Source organism: Rhinoraja longicauda, chromosome 3 (assembly GCF_053455715.1).
Source record: "Rhinoraja longicauda isolate Sanriku21f chromosome 3, sRhiLon1.1, whole genome shotgun sequence".
In the NCBI taxonomy this organism is placed as follows: Eukaryota; Metazoa; Chordata; class Chondrichthyes; order Rajiformes; family Arhynchobatidae; genus Rhinoraja; species Rhinoraja longicauda.
In genome coordinates, this window is record NC_135955.1 from 39,839,086 (window position 1) to 39,861,642 (window position 22,557).

A 22,557-nucleotide genomic window follows, 5' to 3' on the forward strand; every position below is an offset into this window, starting at 1 on the left:
GAAATGGTGTTGGGTAGACTGATGGGACTGAAGGCTGATAAATCCCCAGGGCCTGATGGTCTGCATCCCAGGGTACTTAAGGAGGTGGCTCTAGAAATCGTGGACACATTGGTGATCATTTTCCAATGTTCTATAGATTCAGGATCAGTTCCTGTGGATTGGAAGGTAGCTAATGTTATCCCACTTTTTAAAAAGGAGAGAGAGAGAAAACGGGAAATTATAGACCAGTTGGTCTGACATCAGTGGTGGGGAAGATGCTGGAGTCAATTATAAAAGACGAAATTGCGGGGCATTTGGATAGCAGTAACAGGATCGTTCCGAGTCAGCATGGAATTATGAAGGGGAAATCATGCTTGACTAATCTTCTGGAATTTTTTGAGGATGTAACTAGAGAAATTGATAGGGGAGAGCCGGTGGATGTAGCGTACCTTGACATTCAGAAAGCCTTCGACAAGGTCCCAAATAGGAGATTAGTGGGCAAAATTAGAGCATTGGGGGTAGGGTACTGACATGGATAGAAAATTGGTTGGCCGACAGAAAGCAAAGAGTGGGGATAAATGGGTCTCTTTCAGAATGGCAGGCATTGACTAGTGGGGTACCGCATGGCTCGGTGATGCGACCGCAGCTATTTACAATATACATTAATGACTTGGATGAATGGATTTAAAGTACCATTAGCAAATTTGCAGATGATACAAAGCTGGGTGGCAGTGTGAACTATGAGGAAGATGCTATGAGGTTGCAGGGTGACTTGGACAGGTTGTGTGAGTGGGCGTATGCATGGCTGATGCAGTTTAATGTGGATAAGTGTGAGGTTATCCACTTTGGTAGTAAGAATAGGAAGGCAGATTATTATCTGAATGGTGTCAAGTTAGGAAAAGGGGACGTACAATGAGATCTGGGTGTCCTAGTCAATCAGTCACTGAAAAGAAGCATGCAGTGAAGAAAGCCAATGGAATGTTGGCCTTCATAACAGGAGGAGTTGAGTATAGGAGCAAAGAGGTCCTTCTGCAGTTGTATAGGGCCCTAGTGAGACCGCATCTGGAGTACTGTGTGCAGTTCTGGTCTCCAAATTTGAGGAAGCATATTCTTGCTATTGAGGGCGTGCAGCGTAGGTTTACTAGGTTAATTCCCGGAATGGCGGGACTGTCATATGTTGAAAGACTGGAGCGACTAGGCTTGTATACACTGGAATTTAGAAGGATGAGAGGGGATCTTATCGAAACATATAAGATTATTAAGGGGTTGGATACGTTAGAGGCAGGAAACATGTTCCCAATGTTGGGGGAGTCCAGAACCAGGGGGCACAGTTTAAGAATAAGGGGTAGGCCATTTAGAACGGAAATGAGGAAAAACCTTTTCAGTCGAGTTGTAAATCTGTGGAATTCTCTGCCTCAGAAGGCAGTGGAGGCCAATTCTCTGAATGCGTTCAAGAGAGAGCTAGATAGAGCACTTAAAGATAGCAGAGTCAGGGGGTATGGGGAGAAGGCAGGGTCGGTGTACTGATTGAGAATGATCAGCCATGATCACATTGAATGGTGGTGCTGGCTCGAAGGGCCGAATGGCCTACTCCTGCACCTATTGTCTATTGCCTATTGTCTATTCTATTGACCCTTGAACATTCAATCACCCAGTACAGTGGTACAAACACATCAGTAGGTACAGTGGTACAAACACAACAATACAGTGACTGCAGTGCTTATCATTTACAAAATGAACAGAGGCAACTCATAAATCTTCTAAATTCTGAACTCCCTAGAAGCACAGGGGTATAAAAACACTATTGCCCATGGGTCAGTTTCAAATAAGACACAATCCTGACTCGGAAATGCAAAAAACCTGAAGCTGCTGGAAATATGAAATACAACGGAAAAATGCTGGAAAACCTCGGCAGTCAGGCAGCACATGTGGAATGTGAAACAGAGTTAACATTTTGGTCAGAACAAGGAAAGAGAGAAAACAAGCAAGTTTCAAGTTGTAGAGAGGGTGCGGGGTGATGGCTAGGTCAAAGGAGAAATCTGCGATAGGGTCAAGCAGCATTTCCTGTGTGTTTTCCAAGTTTACAGGGCCATTGTGTTAATAGGTTAATGAGGACAGTGAGGGAACACGGTCAAGGGACATGTTAAATGTTTGAAATGTAGGTCAGAGATGCTGCTGAAGACTAAAACCAAAGAAGTATGCTGGAAATGCCAAGCGATAAGGCAGTGTCCGTGGAAAGAGAAAAAAAGTCATTATTGCATACAGATAATTTTTCAGCAACAGCGGACAATTCTGACACAAAGTCACCTGAAATGATTGAATTTGATAGTGAGTCCAGAAGGCTGCAACGTTCCAGAGAGAGGATGTGATGTTGGATCAGGTAAACATGCACGCCCCTAAGAGAGCTTGACAAAGTAGATTTGTGATGTTTTCACAACAACGTGGCATAATGACAAGTGCAGGAGGCCACAGAAAGGTGAGGAGTCTTAAATTCCAGTGGAAGTGGGATGGAGCATTAACCCTTGTGGACTGAGCAGAAGTGTCCTGCAAAGCAGTCATCCAATCACCGGGGTAGCGGAGACCACATTGTAAGCACTGAACATAAGAAATTGCTTCACCTAAAAGGACTGTTTGAGTCCCTGGATAGCGGGAAGGACTAGGTAAACATGCACAATCCTAAGAGAGCCTGACATAGTAGATTTGTGATGTTTTCAGAACAAAGCGGCATAATGACAAGAGAAGGGGCACTTATTTAAAACTGAGGTGCATTGATATTTATTCTTGCAGAGAGTGGTGACTCTCTGGAACTCTCTGCCCAGGCAGGTGGTGGAAGTAAGATAATTAGAAGTACTTAAAGTGGAGGTTGATAAATGTTTGGTAGATTGGGAAATAGATGGGTATGGAGAAATAGCACAGAAGGGAAGTTGAGGCCAGAATAGATAACAGAGTAGACTTAAAGGGTCTGGTGGCCTACCCCTGCTCCTGTTTTGTTGTGTTATTATGTGTGTGTGATTGTCCTATATTATAAATATCGAGCACTTTACTGAGCAAAACCTTTAATGAAGAAAGCAAACAGCAAGGAGAAAGGTAACTAGAAGAATCTTTCCTACCTTCACTGTTGTATTTTTTTCATATCTAAAGGCTTTAGTCTGTCCATTTTCCAAATACACCTTGAGGACATTAGGCATGAACAGAAGTGAGTTACCCTGTGAAAAGGAGAAAATAATAACTGCCAAAAATATTCATGACAAGAACAAAGCAACGTCATACAATAATCTTTCATAGCTCTGATACAACTGTTATATTGGTGGAAATTGGGGAGAACGTGCATGAAATAGGTCTGAAGCTAATACTACTGAAATTCTAAGGATAAAATGAAATGGAAAGAGAGGGGAGCTGAAGACAAATGATATTAATAAACCACATAAATCCTACTTTTGGGGGGATGAAAGTTTCAGCAAATCCACCAACTTTCCCGAGACCTAAGAATATCCACCAGCTAAAAAGAGGCCGGTGTACCAAAGGGTAGGTCTCCTGGAATTTCAGGTTCCTGACTATACCCACCATCCTGTTGTCACGTTTCCATCTGCATCCATGGGTCCCAGAAAAGGTCAGAAAATGCTGCAGCTGTCCATTTGACCAATTGATATGGTCCATCCAAAGATTAAATCACTTTGAAGATACACAGCAGAGTACGGAGTAAGGAAATGTGATTGTCCAGATATCTGTAGTTATGAGCTCAGTCTTCACCCATTAAGTGGCAGAATTCCTGTCACCCAACCCATTGCCCGGATCTCCGGACAGATAGTAAGTCTTGATCTTGTTTAGTTTTGCATGTCTATCTGGTGCCAATTCCTCTCATTGCTCACATGTGATACATGGCTGGGTCAGCGTTCATTAAACAAAAAGGAGTGGTGCAATGGGCAGTTGACCCACCTCAATGTGGACAAATCAGTCCTCAGTGGAGGAGATACAGGCAGCACAACTGGTAAAAAAACATGCATGGCTCCATTAATGGTGGAATATTAATGGTCAAACATTATTTTGTATAATTTTGGAGCTCTGCGCAACCATACCCTTAATTATTTTAAACAGTTTCACTCTGGTTTGATATTAAAAGAAGTATTTCTGTTGGAGGGAATACTCACAGTTACCTAATACTTACCATCAACCATTTTAACTTTAGGGAGCTGGGGTACATCCAAACAAAAGACCAGCACATCAAGGAAAAACTATTAAGTTCTTAGACTGGAAGCACTTGACTCTAATAGTAATGATAAAGATGGAGTCAGCAGTCAGCCAAAGAAATGCAAGAGGCACGAACCTGTGTAAGGCCATTGACGATCACTTCTTCAGCAAACCGTACTTTGACTGGGTTGCTTTTCAACCTGGCTCGTTTTTCTTCAGTAATAAATGATGATTTGGGCCCCTGAAGAGAAACAGAAGACACTGTAATTAAATCATGGCATTGGCACTCTGCAATGAGGTTGCATCATTGTGGGGAACCTGTTGCACTGATGTTCTTGGATGAGTCTGAAAATTAGAAGTCCAACAGCACTTTTAACATTAGTGTATAGAAGATGATTCATCTTGTCCAAAGCTCTCATGCTAAATTGATGCTAACTGATCAAGAAAATAATTTGGGAAATCAACTCTAGGTCTTTAGCTCCCATTGAATAGACTGCACTGCTACAAAAGTTCAATGACTCAACTAGATCTGTCAAGATCAGAATAATTCACCTTACTCATGAATCTACCTCCTTTTCTGTATACACACACTTATTGTTATTTTAGCACTAATTTTTCCATGCCTCACATTTTACACATTGCATTACAAATATTTGACCATGCTAAGAGAAGAACATCATGTCATTAAAAAGTGTTTGTGTTGGTATATGACGAAAGAGTTTACATACTGACATGATTCAGAATCAAACGGAAATATTTTTGGAGACTTTTCCAGTGTACCAGAGCAACTCTGGCAGAAGTTCAGAATACTTCAGCAAAGCATTCGGCAAGGTTCCGCAGGGTAGGCTGCTCTGGAAGTTTAGATCGCATGGGATCCAAGGAGATATAGCTGAATAGGTAGAAAATTGACTTTACGGAAGGAAGCAGAGGATGATGGTGGAAGGTTGCGTCTTGGACTGGAGGCCTGTGACTAGTGGTGTGCCTCAAGGTTCGGTGCTAGGCCCATTACTGTTTGTCATCTATATCAATGATTTGGATGTGAACATACACAGCAAGAATAGCAAATTTGCAGATGATACAAAAGTGGGTGGTTTTGCAGATGGTGAAGATGGTTGTGAAAAATTGCAGCAGGATCTTGATTGATTGGCCAGGTGGCTGAGGAATGGTTGATGGAATTTAATACAGAGAAATGTGAAGTGTTGCATTTTGGGAAGTCTAACATGGGCAGGACCTACACAGTGAATGGTAGGCCACTGGAGAGTGTGGTAGAGCATAGGGATCTAGGAGTGCAGGTGCATGGTTCCTTGAAGGTGGAGTCGCAGGTCGATAGGGTGGACAAAAACGCTTTTGGCACAATGGCCTTCATGAGTCAGAGTATTGAGTATAGAAGTTGGGAGGTCATGTTGCAGTTGTGTAAGACATTGGTGAGGCCGCATTTAGAGTATTGTGTTCAGTTCTGGGCACCATGTTATAAGAAACATGTTGTCAAGCTGGAAAGGGTACAGAGATTTACAAGGATGTTGCCTGGGGTAGAGGGTCTAAGCTACAGGGAGATGTTGAGTAGGCTGGAACTCTATTCCTTGGAGCACAGGAGGATGAGGGGTGATCTTATTGAGGCATATAAAATCATGAGAGGAATAGATCAGGTAGATGCACAGGGTCTCTTGCCCAGAGTAGATGAATCGAGGACCAGAGGACATAGGTTTAAGGTGAAGGGGAAAAGATTTAATAGGAATCTGAGGGGTAACGTTTTCACGCAAAGGATGGTGGGTGTATGGAAAAAGCCGCCAGAGGCGGTAGTTAAGGCAGGGACTATCCCAACAATTAAGAAACAGTTAGGTACATGGATAGGACAGGTTTGGAGGGATATGGACCAAACACGGGCAGGTTGGGCTAGTGTAGCTGGGACATGTTGGCCGGTGTGGGAAAGTTGGGCCAAAGGGCCTGTTCCCACAGTGTATCACTCTCTGACTCTCTGACTCTAATTTGTGGTCAATCTCAGTTGATGCGTAGTGGTTAGGAAAATACACCCCAACAATTCAACAAGAAAGCTCTGCTGCTAATATTGTTTCTACTTACTGAGGTATTTCGAAGTACGGTGACTGCAATTGAATTACCACATTCCCTGCAACAAACCAATGAAAAACTATTAAAACAGGATGAGTTAAAGCCACAGAAAATGGAACAAAAGTAACATCTTGGGAACTAATGTTCATGGCATGAAGGCACACTTGTTGGGGCAACACATTATTTAAAACAAGCTTTAACTACTTGCAACATATGAAAGATTTGTCTTACATTGCATTTCTTGCTTGCAAAGCTTCTGATTTGCAGTGGCACTAGAAGCTGCATAAATGTCTCCACAAAAATGACGATGAGTTTAATGAGTTTAATGAAATTTGGGCACCAAATGTTGTTAAGTTCATGAAAATTAAATTCTTAAAGTAGCAGTCAAAAGGTTTGAAAATTCTCTACACAGACATCATCTTCAGCAGTGAATAGAGTTATAGGGATGAGTATGTATTTGAATTCCAGTATGTGCATGTAAAGAAAATCATTATATACTAGACCAAGTGGACCCATTGGGCCCATAACTCATTGGGTTGCCATTGTGATGTTGGGAAAAATCGCACTTTTTTCTTTAAAATAAATGCCTTTAAAAAAAAAAAATCTCAATGAAAATCGCGATTTTTCTTTAAAATGTTTTTTTTTCTGCATTGGTCTAGCACCCTCCCTTCCCCTTCCTCACTCCATCCCCTCAACCCCACTTCTTCCCCTCCCACACCCCAGTCACCCATTCTATCCCCCCTTATCTCCTCCCTCCATTCTTAGGGGCTCTCTGGTGGCGCCGCCATTCCCGCCCGTCGGGTTTCCATTGTGACGTCGAATATGGAGGTTGTACATGGCTCATGTTACAATGACAATAAAGGAACTATTCTATTACTGCGCATGGGCGGCTGACGGGCACAGCAAGTGGAAAAGGGATTTATTAAAGTTTAAAATGTGAATAACAAAACATAACAATTTGAACGTTAATAGGATTTCTTGATGCAGGAATTTTCAACATCAGCATCATTTCCCCTTTTCACAACAGGAAGGAATTGGTGAAAATCGCCATAACAAAGGGTAAGAATGCCGCCAAAAGGCTCATCGTTCTTTTTGCATAGATGTCGAAGAGTTCTGTCCACCACTTCAAAGCTCTCCCTCCTAATCATCGGGCACTCATCCCGAACTATCAGTCTCACACTCCTGAACAAATGAACCATGTTGGAGTTCTTCTCAATGTTGCACATGGTATTATCGGTCACTTCGATGGGTATCTTGAATCGAGAATGTGCAGTTCTTCCACCAGGCATCAATGTAGCTGCTGTACCAGAGGATGCTACAGCAAAAGCAACATCAACTTGACCTCGAACTATGGAGAGGATCAAATTGGTGAGAATTGTTTTGCCCTTTCCTGCTGTTGTATCAATGAAAAACATTGAAGGAACATTCCTTTCCAAGCAGCTGCACACATGGTCATACACTGCTCTTTGCTCAGCATTCAGCAGAGGCTCCTTCTCTTCAACAAATCACTGTTGTTCAGGTCTATTGTACTGCAGTTCACTCAGCAATTCTGGATTGTCACCATCAAGGTTCATCCTTCCATGTCTTGGTAGTGGCACGAAAGTATCCCAGTGTCTTGTTGTAATTCACAAGCATATCTTGAATATACAACAGAGCCTGATCATGATGTCTCTCATCAATCATGATATTTGGATCATCGATTGTTCTCCGTTCTCTTTGAAGGTAATCTTCAGACATTGAATTCTTGAAGCGATCCCATAATTGTCGAGAAGTGTTGATCTCAGCAATCGTCAGCAAAACAAACAAATCTCTCATTGCTTCGGGGAGTCTTGTCCGTTCAGCATCTTCCATCGTCTGTTGCCAATGGTCGTTAGTTTGCAACAAACCTCTTTCTATGCAGACGTCTTGATTAAGAAGGTTAAATCGTTGGGTATTAATAGTGAGGTTGCAAGATGGATTCAACAATGGCTGAATGGGAGATACCAGAGGGTAACGGTTGACAATTGTATGTCAGGTTGGAGGCCAGTGTCTAGTGGAGTGCCCCAAGGATCTGTGTTGGGTCCACTGTTGTTTGTCATTTACATTAATGATCTGGATGATGGTGTGGCAAATTGGATTAGTAAATATGCAGATGATACTAAGATAGGTGGAGTAGTTGATAGTGAGGTAGATTTTCAAAGTCTACAGAGAGACTTGGGCCTTTTGGAAGGGTGGGCTGAAAGATGGCAGATGGAGTTTAATGCTGATAAGTGTGAGGTGCTGCATTTTGGTAGGACAAATCAAAATAGGACGTACAGGGTAAATGGTAGGGAATTGAGGAATGCAGTGGAACAGAGGGATCTGGGAATAACTGTGCATTGTTCCCTGAAGGTGGAATCTCATGTGGATAGGGTGGTGAAGAAGGCGTTTGGTATGCTTGCCTTTATAAATCAGAGCATCGAGTATAGAAGTTGGGATGTAATGTTGAAATTGTACAGGGCATTGGTGAGGCCGAATCTGGAGTATGGTGTGCAGTTCTGGTCGCCAAATTATAGGAAGGATGTCGACAAAATGGAGAGGGTACAGAGGAGATTTACTAGAATGTTGCCTGGGTTTCAGCACTTAGGCTATAGAGAGAGGTTGAACAGGTTGGGTCTTTATTCTTTGGAGCGTAGAAGGTTGAGGGGGGACTTGATAGAGGTTTTTAAAATTTTGAGAGGGACGGACAGAGTTGACGTGGGTAGGCTTTTCCCTTTGAGAGTGGGGAAGATTCCAACAAGGGGACATAGCTTCAGAATTGAGGGACAAAGGTTTAGGGGTAACATGAGGGGGAACTTCTTTACTCAGAGGGTTGTGGCTGTATGGAATGGACTTCCGGTGGAAGTGGTGGAGGCTGGCTCGATTTTATTATTTAAGAGTAAATTGGATAGGTATATGGATAGGAGGGGATTGGAGGGTTATGGTCTGAGTGCAGGTAGATGAGACTAGGTCAGGGAGAATGGTCGGCGTGGACTGGTAGGGCCGGACAGGCCTGTTTCCATGCTGTAGTTGTTATATGTTATATATGTCTTTGAAGGAAGGAAGAATGTGTCCATCATGTGGTCTCGATGAATCGAAGGATACTGGCCCTTTTACGTGATGGAGAAGCAGTCTCAAGTAGTAGAGGTCACATCTCAAGTAGTAGAGGTGAATCGGACAGTGCCCTAGCTTATGGAAGGACTATTCAGAATCCTGATAACAGATGGGGATCTGCCCAAAAAGAGCAGGGAGAAGAAGGAATGAGCAGGGTGAGACAAGTCTCTGATTACGTTGGCTGCTTTTCAGAGGTTGCGTGAAGTGCACATGGAGTCAGAGGCGGAAAGCCTGGTTTGCGTGTCGGACTGGGCTATATCCCCACCTCACTGCAATTTCTTGCAGACTTGGATAGTTCCCAAACCAGTAAAATCTTTTAATGACATTGCTAACAGTAAATAGTGTAATAACAAGTAACTGCAGATGCTGATTTACCAAAGAAAGATTTTTTAAAAATGCTGAAGTAACCCAGTGAGTCAAGCATCTCAAGAGAATATGGATAGGTGACTTTTCAGATCAACACCCTCATGCAGTAAATAGTTTAGATAGAAACAGAAAATTGAGAAACGGATTAACAAATTGGGAGTGATGAAAACGATGACAATGGAGTTCAGCATTGAATGTGGAGTCATCCATTTTGGATTCTAATTAAACACCACAGATTTTTTTTTCCAAGAAGACAAGAACTATGGACGAGCAAGAATCTAACTGAAGAACCCTTTGTGGAAAGGCAAAATATATAAAAAGGTCAAATGGATTTTTGCCATAACATCAAGGATACAACTCTAAAGTTAATGCGTGCACTCTCTTCTAGATTATTCTGTTCAGTGCCGGTAAATAAACCAGGAAGGAAATATGACCTTGGAGTGGCATAAAATGCTAACGATGATTTGGGACTATAGTAGGTAGTTGTTTCGGTGTATTCCTGAAACTTTAGATATTATCTATATTCAGCATTAAAACTGATTGAAGAACTAACAAAGAGAAGCTATCTACTCTGTCATGGAAGAGCAAAGAATATTGGACGTATCTTTTGATAGCATTTTATCTCTGTGGATGATGTCAGTAAGCACTTATTTCTCTTTATGACAGTGGAAATGTGCAGTTGTCTGCCTTGAGAACAACGGAGGTTTTGTCAGTTGTTTAGTCAGTGAAATTAAGATTTTTGTTAAAAGTAATGAATTTAAGAAATATAGAAAAGAGTTAAAGCACAAGGATAGGTGATAACAAGGGAAGGAGTAGAATGAAAAAAAGGAAATAAATAAAACCAGAAACATTTGAATAGACATTTATACTAAAAGTTAAAATTTGGTTTGCGTTTAATTTTGATTTTTAAAAATATATTTAAATTATATTTTTTGCTAACTATTGAACTTTGAATAACTGAAAAGGTTTTTTAAAGAATACCACTCTTATAAGATTACACTTATTATTGTTTATACTTTTAATATTGTAATAAAGGTTTAATCTAATACCACCAAACCCTCCCAAAGTGTGGCAATTATCAGGTGGTGTCTCAAGGGAGCATTTTCATCAGTTTGCATCAGTACTTTTTTAAACAAACCAAATCTCAGAACATTCTCAATCCCAACAAAAATAATTTTGAAAAACTGCCCAATGTTACAAATGTATAGATGAACAGGTGCCCAAGAATGCAAATACATAATTTCTGCAAAGAACACATGTAGCACAAAAAAAGCTAGCCAATCAGTCCTGATGAGGTGCCACGGATGCTGAATTCCTACAATAGTGTTATTACACTACCCACAGTCTCTTGTGACTCCAACTGGCCACTACATTTTAAGTTCGTGAACAGAATTCAGCACTTGCAAAATTTAACTTGGAGCAAATGAAACGATATAGGGTTAGTGAGAGCGAGTTGTAAAGAGATAATATCATGGCTGATCTATCATTGAATTGTAGAGTAGGCAGGAGATACCAAATTATTATTTTTTAATTGTTCTGTACAAACAAGTGTTCGGGCCTCCAATGAGAACAAGATGCAATTTATCTTACATCCTTCGCACTCTCCTGCCTAAGTACAGCCAAGGTTAAAAGAAAAACAGAGAGAGACAAACACAGGGAACTGCAGATGTTGGAAATTTTGAGTTGAGCTTAAAAGTGCTGGACGAACTATGTGGTTTAGGCAGCATCTTTGGAGGGAATTCCTTCCCAACTTCCCACTGAGTTGCCCCAGCACTTTTGTGTTGTATTCAAGGTAAAACAAACGTCACCCTACCTTGAGCTGGAATATGGCGTTTGCCCATGGAGAGGAGAGGGGAAAGATGTCCCTGCTCACGCCACGCACTTAAACGTGAATGTCCCACTTTCCCCACCCATCCACAGCAAGGTCTCTACTCACCAACCCGCCATCAGTAAAGGAGGTCCAGTGGGGGGAAGGAAAGCAAGAGAGAGAGAGATTGAGAAACGAATGGGAGAAGGAAAAAGGCACCAGAGGCGTTACAAATGCGTGATGGAAACTTGGCTTTATTTTGTGTAGGAGGTTTTGGGGGGGGGATTTGGTATTTTTAAAGATAATGCCGACCAGTTGTGCAGCCTATGGATGCACGGCCGTGTACAACAAGTACACCAGCTTCCGCAGGTAGGGGAGGGGAGGGGATGGAGGGGATGGATGGAGGGAGGGGCGGAACGGCCTCAGGGGATGCGATGGGAAAGGGAGATGAGAGGAAAGCTCCTCGGGTGAGTCAGTGTTAACCCGGAGCCTGCGGCCTACAGCGCCGTTGCCATGGGTGCCGCAGCTGCTGGCGGGTTACTCCCCTCCCCCCTGTAAAAAGACAGTGATGATGTTTAATGGGCAACAAAAAAAAGGGGGCGGTGTCAGAAAAGGTGAGGGAGTGTGGGAGTGTTATTTTGTGGATTGAAGGAGGGATGAGGCTCCTCCCCCTCGGCGTGGACGGTGGAGAGACGCCTACCTGAGGGCAAGTAATGGATGAAGAGAAGAACACCTGTGTGTGAGGAGAAGGGAGCGTTTTGAGGGTGGCAGGGACTGGGGACGCAGCAGCAGCAGCAGCGGCAGCAGCAGCAGCGGCGGAAGCAGCAGCAGCAGCGACGTGTTGAAGAACGAGGACATCTCGGAAGCCCTAGTCTGAAACACCTCATCCCGGGCGCAGATGCGGCGTAGACGGAGGAATTGGGAATAGGGGATAGACTTTTTGCAGGGGACCGGGTGGGAAGAAGTGTAGTCCAGATAGCTGTGCGAGTCAATAGACAATAGACAATAGACAATAGGTGCAGGAGTAGGCCATTCAGCCCTTCGAGCCAGCACCGCCATTCAATGCGATCATGGCTGATCACTATCAATCAGTACCCCGTTCCTGCCTTCTCCCCATACCCCCTCACTCCGCTATCCTTAAGAGCTCTATCCAGCTCTCTCTTGAAAGCATCCAACGAACTGGCCTCCACTGCCTTCTGAGGCAGAGAATTCCACACCTTCACCACCCTCTGACTGAAAAAGTTCTTCCTCATCTCCGTTCTAAATGGCCTACCCCTTATTCTCAAACTGTGGCCCCTTGTTCTGGACTCCCCCAACATTGGGAACATGTTATCTGCCTCTAATGTGTCCAATCCCCTAATTATCTTATATGTTTCAATAAGATCCCCCCTCATCCTTCTAAATTCCAGTGTATACAAGCCCAATCGCTCCAGCCTTTCAACATACGACAGTCCCGCCATTCCGGGAATTAATCTAGTGAACCTACGCTGCACGCCCTCCATAGCAAGAATATCCTTCCTCAAATTTGGAGACCAAAACTGCACACAGTACTCCAGGTGCGGTCTCACCAGGGCCCGGTACAACTGTAGAAGGACCTCTTTGCTCCTATACTCAACTCCTCTTGTTACGAAGGCCAACATTCCATTGGCTTTCTTCACTGCCTGCTGAACCTGCATGCTTCCTTTCATTGACTGATGCACTAGGACACCCAGATCTCGTTGAACCCCCCCTCCTCCTAACTTGACACCATTCAGATAATAATCTGCCTTTCTATTCTTACTTCCAAAGTGAATAACCTCACACTTATCTACATTAAACTGCATCTGCCATGTATCCGCCCACTCACACAACCTGTCCAGGTCACCCTGCAGCCTTATTGCATCTTCCTCACAATTCACACTACCCCCCAACTTAGTATCATCTGCAAATTTGCTAATGGTACTTTTAATCCCTTCGTCTAAGTCGGTGGGCTTGTAGTAAATGTCCGTCACTAGTCTGTCTCCTGTGATGGAGATGGTGAGGTCCAGAAACGGGAGGGAGATGTCAGAGATAGTCTAGGTATATTTAAGGGCAGGATGGAAATTGGAGGTGAAGTGTATGAAGTCAGTGAGTTCTGCATGGGTGCAAGAGGTAGCACCAATGCAGTCGTCGATGTAGCGGAGGTAGAGTTCGGGGATGGGGCCAGTGTACGTCTGGAACAGGGATTGTTCATCTCATCTGCGCCCGGGATGAGGTGTTTCAGACTAGGGCTTCCGAGATGTCCTCGTTCTTCAGAAAACGGAGCTTCCCCTCCTCCATTATAGATGAGGCTCTCACTAGGGTCTCTTCTACATCCCGCAGCTCCGCTCTTGCTCCCCCTCCCCCCACTCGCAACAAGGACAGGATCCCCCTCGTTCTCACCTTCCACCCCACCAGCCAGCGGATCCAACATATCATCCACCAACATTTCCGTCACCTACAACGGGACCCCACCACTGGCCATATCTTTCCATCCCCTCCCCTCTCTGCGTTCCGCAGAGACCGTTCCCTCCATAACTCCCTGGTCCACTCATCCCTTCCTACCCAAACCACCCCAACCCCGGGCACTTTCCCTTGCAACCGCACGAGATGCAACACCTGTCCCTTTACCTCCCCCCTCAACTCCATCAAAGGACCCAATCAGTCTTTCCAGGTGAGACAGAGGTTCACCTGCACCTCCTCCAACCTCATCTATTGCATCCGCTGCTCTAGATGTCAACTTATTTATATCGGCGAAACCAAGCGCAGGCTCGGCGATCGCTTCGCTGAACACCTGCGCTCGGTCCGCATTAACGCAACTGATCTCCTGGTGGCCCAGCACTTTAACTCCCCCTCCCATTCCCAGTCTGACCTCTCTGTCATGGGCCTCCTCCAGTGCCATAGTGAGGCCCGCCGGAAATTGGAGGAGCAGCACCTGGGCAGTTTGCAGCCCGGTGGTATGAACGTCGACTTCTCCAACTTCAGATAGCTCCTCTGTCCCTCCCTTCCCCTCCTCCTTCCCAGATCTCCCTCTATCTTCCTGTCTCCACCTATATCCTTCCTTTGTCCCACCCCCGACATCAGTCTGAAGAAGGGTCTCGACCCGAAACGTCACCCATTCCTTCTCTCCCGAGATGCTGCCTGACCTGCTGAGTTACTCCAGAGATAGATAGATAGATAGATAGATAGACAGACAGACAGACAGACAGACAGACAGACAGACAGACAGACAGACAGACAGACAGACAGACAGACAGACAGACAGACACAGACACAGACAGACACAGACAGACAGACAGACAGACAGACAGACAGACAGACAGACAGACAGACAGACAGACAGACAGACAGACAGACAGACAGACAGACAGACAGACAGATGTAAGGAAAATCATATATCATTGAGAATTCGTCATTGTGTTTCATGGAGAACTCGAATGTTACGTGGCATGGAAAAATTAAAAAGATTTTGTAATTAGGAACTTCACTGTATGTGCAATGTGTGTGTTTTTGTGTAATGGAGAAATTACAATGGGTAATTTGTAAAGCAACTCTATCTTTGTAATGGAGAAATTAAAATATTTGTGCAATGAACTTAAGAATGTAGAAATAGAAGCAGTCACAAGCCATTCAGTAAGGTTATCTTTTATTTTAATACCACATATCTGCACTAATTCTATTAGCCTTGATTTTGTAAATATTCAAAATGGTATCAATCCCTGTCTTAATCATCTTCTGCAATTGAACCTCCACTGCCTCTTGAGTAGAGAATTCAAAAGCTCACCACCCTCTGGATGAAGAAATTCCTCCTCAACTCAATTGTAAATGAGGTCCACTTATTGGGAGACTGTCACCCCCAGTTCTAGACAACACAGCCATCCCTGAATCTACCCAGTCAGCCTTGTATGACTTTGTGCGCTTCAATCGTACCCTTGACAGTGTCTATGCACGTACACGCAACCCTCACCTAAAGGGCGGGGGAGGGTGCAGTTTATGTTCCTAGTAAACTATCCATATCTCAATTTTCATAACACGAAGCCACATCATCTGCACATGTGGGAAGAAATTCAAGTTGAAAAAGAAGGTGTTTATTTACTTATTCTCAAAATGCTGGAGTAACTCAGCAGGTCAGACAGCATCTCAGGAGAGAAGGAATGGGTGATGTTTCGGGTTGACATCCTTCTTCAGACTGATGTCAGGGGGGCGGGACAAAGGAAGGATATAGGTGGAGACAGGAAGATAGAGGGAGAACTGGGAAGGGGGAGGGGAAGAGAAAGACAGAGGAACTATCTAAAGTTGGAGAAGTCAATGTTCATACCACTGGGCTGCAGGCTGTCCAAGCGAAATATGAGGTGCTGTTCCTCCAATTTCCGGTGGGCTTCACTATGGCACTGGAGGAGGCCCATGACAGAAAGGTCAGACTAGGAGTGGGAGGGGGAGTTGCTCAGCCACCGGGAGATCAGGTTGGTTAAGGCGGACTGAGCGAAGGTGTTGAGCGAAACGATCGCCGAGCCTGCGTTTGGTTTCGCCGATGTAAAGAAGTTGACATCTAGAGCAGCGGATGCAATAGATGAGGTTGGAGGAGGTGCAGGTGAACCGCTGTCTCACCTGGAAAGACTGTTTGGGTCCTTGGATGGAGTTGAGGGGGGAGGTAAAGGGACAGGTGCTGCATCTCCTGCGGTTGCAGGGGAAAGTGCCCGGGGATGGAGTGGTTTGGGTAGGAAGGGAAGAGTGGACCATGGAGTTACGGAGGGAACGATCTCTGCGGAACGCAGAAAGGGGAGGGGATGGGAAGATGTGGCTAGTGGTGGGGTCCCGTTGTAGGTGACGGAAATGTTGGCGGATGATTTGTTGGATACGCTGGCTGGTGGGGTGGAAGGTGAGAATGAGGGGGATTCTGTCCTTGTAACGAATGGGGGGAGGGGGAGCAAGAGCGGAGCTGCGGGATGTAGAAGAGACCCTAGTGAGAGCCTCATCTATAATGGAAGAGGGGAAGCCCCGTTTCCTGAAGAATGAGGACATCTCTGATGGCCTAGTGTGAAACACCTCATCCCGGGCGCAGATGCGGCGTGGACGGAGGAATTGGGAGTAGGGGATAGACTTTTTGCAGGAGACAGGGTGGGAAGAAGTGTAGTCCAGATAACTGTGCGAGTCAGTGGGTTTATAGTAGATGTAGTTTATTTACTTACTTTTTTCACATAAATTTTGTGAGAGTGAGGAGATTAATTCTGTGTTTCAATCTTTTGGGTAGCAATTTGTGAATTCTGTTAAGGTGAATTTCTGTAATCTGAACAACTGCAATACAGGGATCAACCGTATTTGGTGGTACGTGTAATCAAGTGGGGTACTCTGCAAAGGGCAGAGAACTTGGCTGTGGAGATTTGGGTATATTCAGCCATGGATTTAATAGTGTCTTCAGTTGCTTGTCCAAATAAGTACTAAACTGTGCCTGTAATGTAAAACTGGTTTGTATCTGTAATAAGGTACTGGGCTATGGGTGTCATGGAATATTAGACTATATCTGTGAAGTACTGGGCTTGACTAGAATGGAATGCCTGGAATAGATTTCTAGTATGTACCTGCAATGGGGCATTGCACTTGTAATAAAGCACAAAACCTCACATGAAACTGGGAACTGTTTAAGTAGTAGATATTTAGACTGTGTATAATAATAGATAACTCCACTCTGAAAAGCTACACCATTTCACTTTTTATGATGCGAAGTACTTGATTCCACATAAAATATTCCATTGTGTGTGTGTGTGTATTTGGCTATTCAACATTGTGTATGAAAAGCATAGTACACATAATTTATTTGCTGAGCAGAATGAACAAGAATTTCCGTTTGCCACCTTCTAAAAGGGCACCCACCCTCTTGTACATGCCCTGAGTTATGAACACATTGCTTTATTTAAGTGTATATTAAATGGAGAAATTAAATTGCAATGTAGTAGTATTCACACTAAATTGTGATAGAGGATATGTGGGTGTGCAATGGAATAATGAAAGTGTGTATTCAGTGCAGCACAGGGATGTGTGTTTAATGGAAAAGTTTAAAAGTTTGTTTGAACTTTCAACAATACCAGCTGACAAGAAGATAAACCCCACCCATAAAATTGTTGTAAAATCTTATTCCATTTCTGACAGAGCAGAGTAACCTCAGGTCCTAAAATAAAAATAGAAAATGCTGGAACTAGTCTGTAGGTCAGGTCACATCTGTGGCAAGAGAAACAGAGGTGACGTTTCAGGACAAAGATCCTTTCTCAGAACTCACCTAAAACATCAACTCTTTTGTCCCACCGATGCAGCCTGACCGGCTAAGTAGTTCCATCGTCTTCTGTTATTATTTTAGATTTCCAACATGTGCTTTTTTTGATTTTTCATTTACTGAAGCCCAGGTGACCAGTTAAACTTGTGAAACTCTATGGATATTCTGAATGCCTCTGGCATTCATTACCAGGCTTTTTTTTAAAAATCAATTAAACAATTAATTAATTTTAATATTTAAACTTTTTAATTTATTTTAACGTTAAATGTATTAAAACACATTTAACTATTTGAAGTATTTATTTCAACAAACAATTAAAAATACTAAATTACCTGTATCTTGCACTTGCCTTTGTTCATCACAGCCTATCTCCCATTGAAAGGAATGGACATACTGGTCTAACCAGATTTTACAAGTGGGTTTCTCAGGGTAAATGCTGGCAAAATGCAGACCGTACATTTCCCATTGGAGTCCACAAACTGTCCAATGTCAAAGTGCAATCAGCAAAATGGCAGGAGATTGCAGCCAATAAGTTCAGGACCAAGTGTTTGGTGGCAATTCAGCAGTTCAGTACTGAACTGGGAGCAATTCTCAACAAGTTCTAGACTAATGTGCACACAATATTTATACAATGCATATAATGGCAAATGCAATGGGCTCGTACTGGGTGAGTCAGCTATGTGCATAGTGGAGAAATTAATTGTGTATATAATGCAGCAATTTATCATGTATTTAGACAATTCAGGCTATATAATAGTGTATCTGTGATGTGGTTTGTAAATATAATTCACTGATACTAGAGACTGTTGTTAGGGACTGAGTAAATTACTGAAATGATTTCTTGAAGTTAAATGATCTGAGTCTAGCTCCAAAATCATGGCCTAATTTGCTAAGTATTTTCAGCATATTCTGTTGCAAAACCTTACCTTCAAGCCATGTACAGTCCAGCCTTGAAGACTCAATATTAAGTTGAACATTTCAGATAAGGAGAATTTTTAATTCTAGATCACATCCATTCCTTCCAAATTCCTTTGAGAATTTCAGATAATCGTTCTGAATTTACACCTTCTCTTGGCTTCAGTTATGTGCACCATCAACCTTTTTGAGTTTTTGTCTCTCCTCTTTCCATCCACTCACAGACCTTCCCTTTTGTTCTCTCCTCCCTCTCATATTTCTATTCATCTTGTTTAATCTCCAACTATTCCCAGTGTGATGCCCTGAAGTGTTAACACCTTTCCTGACTAGCTGAGAACTTCCAGTGTTTTATGTTAGTGGTTTAGATACTATCCAGAGGCCTGTGCTATTGATCTGGGGACACAAGTTCAAATCTCATCACAGCAGCTGCAGTATTTAAATTCAAATAGATAATTCCAATATCAATAAAGATGACCTTGAGACAACCAATTTAGTATGAAAGCCTGTCTGGTTCACTAATATCCTTAAAAAAAGAGACGTGTCCTTTCCTGTTCTGGTCTATTTGTTGCTCCTCACCTAAAACAATGGGGATGACCCATAACTAACTCCAGTAATGGCTGACCAAGCCATTCCAGAGTGGTTAGGAAGCGGGGCTAGAAAGTGAGGTTGTACAATTCCTATTACAACGTCTTTAAATAGGCAGTTCTTTGCATTCCTTAATCAAAATGGTTCCATTTATGAGCTCAAAGCAAACAAAAACAATACACGCATCTATAAAATATGCATAGACCAAAGTAAAATGTCCTAAGGTGTTTAACAAGAACAGTTATTAAACAGAGTCAAGCTAAAGGTCTTTCACGTTTCTCTGGTGGGGTTGCCAATGATTCAGTCGTTGGTAAATTAAGAATCTTTCTACTTACTGAATATATGAAAAGGTTCATCACCTGATAATATTGTCTATATCTTCTTGGGAAATAGAGTCCAGAGGCATATTGTTAATCTTTATAACCTGATCTCCTGGGAACAGTTTTCCCTCTCCTGGTCCACCTAAAGAGAAAAAAAAGACATTCAAATTGCTGGATGTAACATTAGTTATACGTGATGGAAGAAAAATAAAAAGGAAGTGCTGGAAATGCACAGCAGGTCAAGGTAGGATGAGATGTTTTACATGGACTTGCTACAAATGTTTTATTTGATGGAATAATCACCCTAATTCTGCCCATAATTAAACTAGTGGAATATATGCTGCATCCAGTCGTTAATGAAAATTATGAAACATTTCATTACTATTACTAAATGGAAACATGCTTTAAAAATGTATGGGAGAATTTGCGTAAATACATACTTCCATAAAACAAGTCTTTTGTAATCCCGGGAGAGCCTTTATTACGTTGTCTACAACCATGTGTGTAAATAAAATACAATGGGATTCAGCAGAAACTGAAAATGCTGGAAACACCCAACAAGCCCACTCGAGCATCAGAATAAATGTTTCAGGTCAAAGACACAAGGTCCCTTTTTTCTTGCCACAGATGCTGCTCTACTTGCTGATTGTTTCCAGCATTTTCTGTTTTTGTTTTAGATTTCCAACATCTGCAGCTTTGCTTTTGAATTTTTGATTTTCACTTTGAGTTGAAGTGTTTGTTCTGTCTGGAAAAATATCGATACATGGTACAATCACAAGAGAATCAAAAAGGAAACCTGAAGGGTGGTCATCACTGCTTTGGAACGGTGCCAGAAGCCCAGAGCATCCATCAAGAATTTAGCCAATTGTTCATTCAGCATCTTTTGACAGACATAAAGTTACAGGGAATTTCTGTTAAATACTCCATTAAATACTCTCCTTGCCACAGGCCACAGTCAGGTAATTAGAAGGAGATTACGGCGAGTGGTAGACACTACCTGGTCCATCACAAGTATTGACATCCACACCATTCAAGAGATCTATTGGTGATACTGTCTCATAAACACAGCCAATATCATCGGACCCACACCACCAAGGTCATGCTGTCATCTCGCTCATATCATCAGGAAGAAGAAACAGGACCCTGAAAACCATGACCACCAGGTTGAAGACTAGTTTGTCCCCTGCAGCCATCAGCCATCTTGAACATTACACACTAACCTCAGTAAATATTAACTTCTATGGACTGTGTCATTGGTTGCACTATGGACTTTGGTTTTTCACACTAGTGTTATGGTTATTATTTTTTTATTTTTCAATGATTATATTATCTTTGCATATTGCACTTACGGAACTGTTAAGCTGCTGCAAGTAAGAATTTCATTGCTCCATTGTTAGTCTAAGTGACAATTAAACACTCCTGACTTCTCTCAAGATATAGGATCGGCAAGTTCTTTCACTGGTTCAGATCCCATCCAAATCAGTCAATTCTAAGCTTGTTTGTTTTAGGGTCTTGTGTTATGGGAATCAGACACAATAACAGCTTTTGTACAGAAATAAATTAGCCACAAATGATAGAGCTCCTAAAAGGATTTGGTTAACTCTTGGCAGATGAATATTCCATTTGATGATACTTAATATGAGCCCTGAGACAGAGGCAGCAGTAAAACACTGCGCATTTCTGCTGGTGAATCGCAAATAGCTTTTGTTTTTGGATTTGGCTGAAGTAATGAGGGAGTGTTGTTCCAAGGAACCCTCCGCACACTAACTCCTGACACCGAGTGTGAGAGGAGAAGTGCAGTCAGAGCCAAAGGCAGAAGGAAACAAAGGTTCACACTAGTTTAGTTTAGAGATACAGCATGGAAACAGGCCCTTCGGTCCACTGAAGTCTGCACCGACCAGTGATCCTTGCACATTAACACTATCCTACACACACGAGCGACAATTTTTTAAAACATTTATACCAAGCCAATTAATCTACAATCTTGTACGTCCTTGGAGTGTGGGAGGAAACCGAAGATCTCTGAGAAACCCATACAGGTCACAGGGAGAACATACAAACTCCGTACAGACAGCACCCGTAGTCGGGATCAAAACCGGGTCTCTGGTGCAATAAGCGCTGTCTTGGGACCAGGGTAGACATGACATGATGACCCCAGAGGCAGCTCATCCAGCACTGGCACCTGAATCTTGGCCACGTACTTCACTGTTTCTGTTTCTGTTTTCTATTGCACAACTGCTAACAGCTGGGCTACCTCATGCAGGTTTCGCTCGCGAGGGTACTGGTTGCAAAAATGTTATTTAGATTTTTTATGTGGGTAAGTTTGGTGAGATGATCCATGTCCAAGTTGTCGAGCTGTGACTTGAAGAGTGACAAGGTTGATGCACATCTGGTGATGTCGGAAAGGATGTTCCATTCTGGGATAATCCATGGATATAGTGACTGTAGGTAGCTATTTTTGTTTGCTCTAATTCTAGTATAAATGAATTGACCTGAGGACGGTCTTGTAAATTTCTGGGTATTGGATTGAATAAAGTGAGATATGTTACTGGGGATGATGCCATGAGCCTCTTTGTAGACAGTACATAAGCGGGCTTTGGTGCACCTTGACTCCAGAGACTCCCAGCCAAGGCGATTTAACATATCGGAGATGCTTGACTGTCTTGAGTAGTCGTCACAAACAAACCATGCTGCACGCCTCTGAACCTTGTCAAGGGTGTCAATGTTATTTTTCTGGTGAGGGTCCCATATTGTCTGGCAATATTCCATCAGTGGGCAGACAAGTGTTTTGTACGCTAGCTCCTTTGTTGGTTTTTCACAACCAGATAAATTTCTCTGGAGAAGGCCCAAAGTTCTGTTTGCTTTTGTGGCAATCTGGTTTATGTGTCTGTTCCAGGCTAGGCCAGATGTGAGCTCAACTCCCAGGTATGGATGGTGATCAACTTCTTTAAGCA

General features: G+C 42.9%; 1 protein-coding gene across 1 annotated transcript in view; it reads right to left on the reverse strand.

Moving 5' to 3' along the window:
• frmpd1a (FERM and PDZ domain containing 1a) overlaps nt 1-22,557 on the reverse strand; it is a 72,865-nt gene that overhangs the window by 38,917 nt on the left and 11,391 nt on the right. Inside the window, exons 4-7 of the mRNA XM_078396774.1 lie at nt 19,643-19,745; nt 6,247-6,292; nt 4,304-4,408; nt 3,090-3,185 (exon numbers count right to left, since the gene is read on the reverse strand). Coding sequence (XP_078252900.1) covers nt 3,090-3,185; nt 4,304-4,408; nt 6,247-6,292; nt 19,643-19,745 — 350 coding nt within the window. The remainder of the gene's footprint in view (nt 1-3,089; nt 3,186-4,303; nt 4,409-6,246; nt 6,293-19,642; nt 19,746-22,557) is intronic.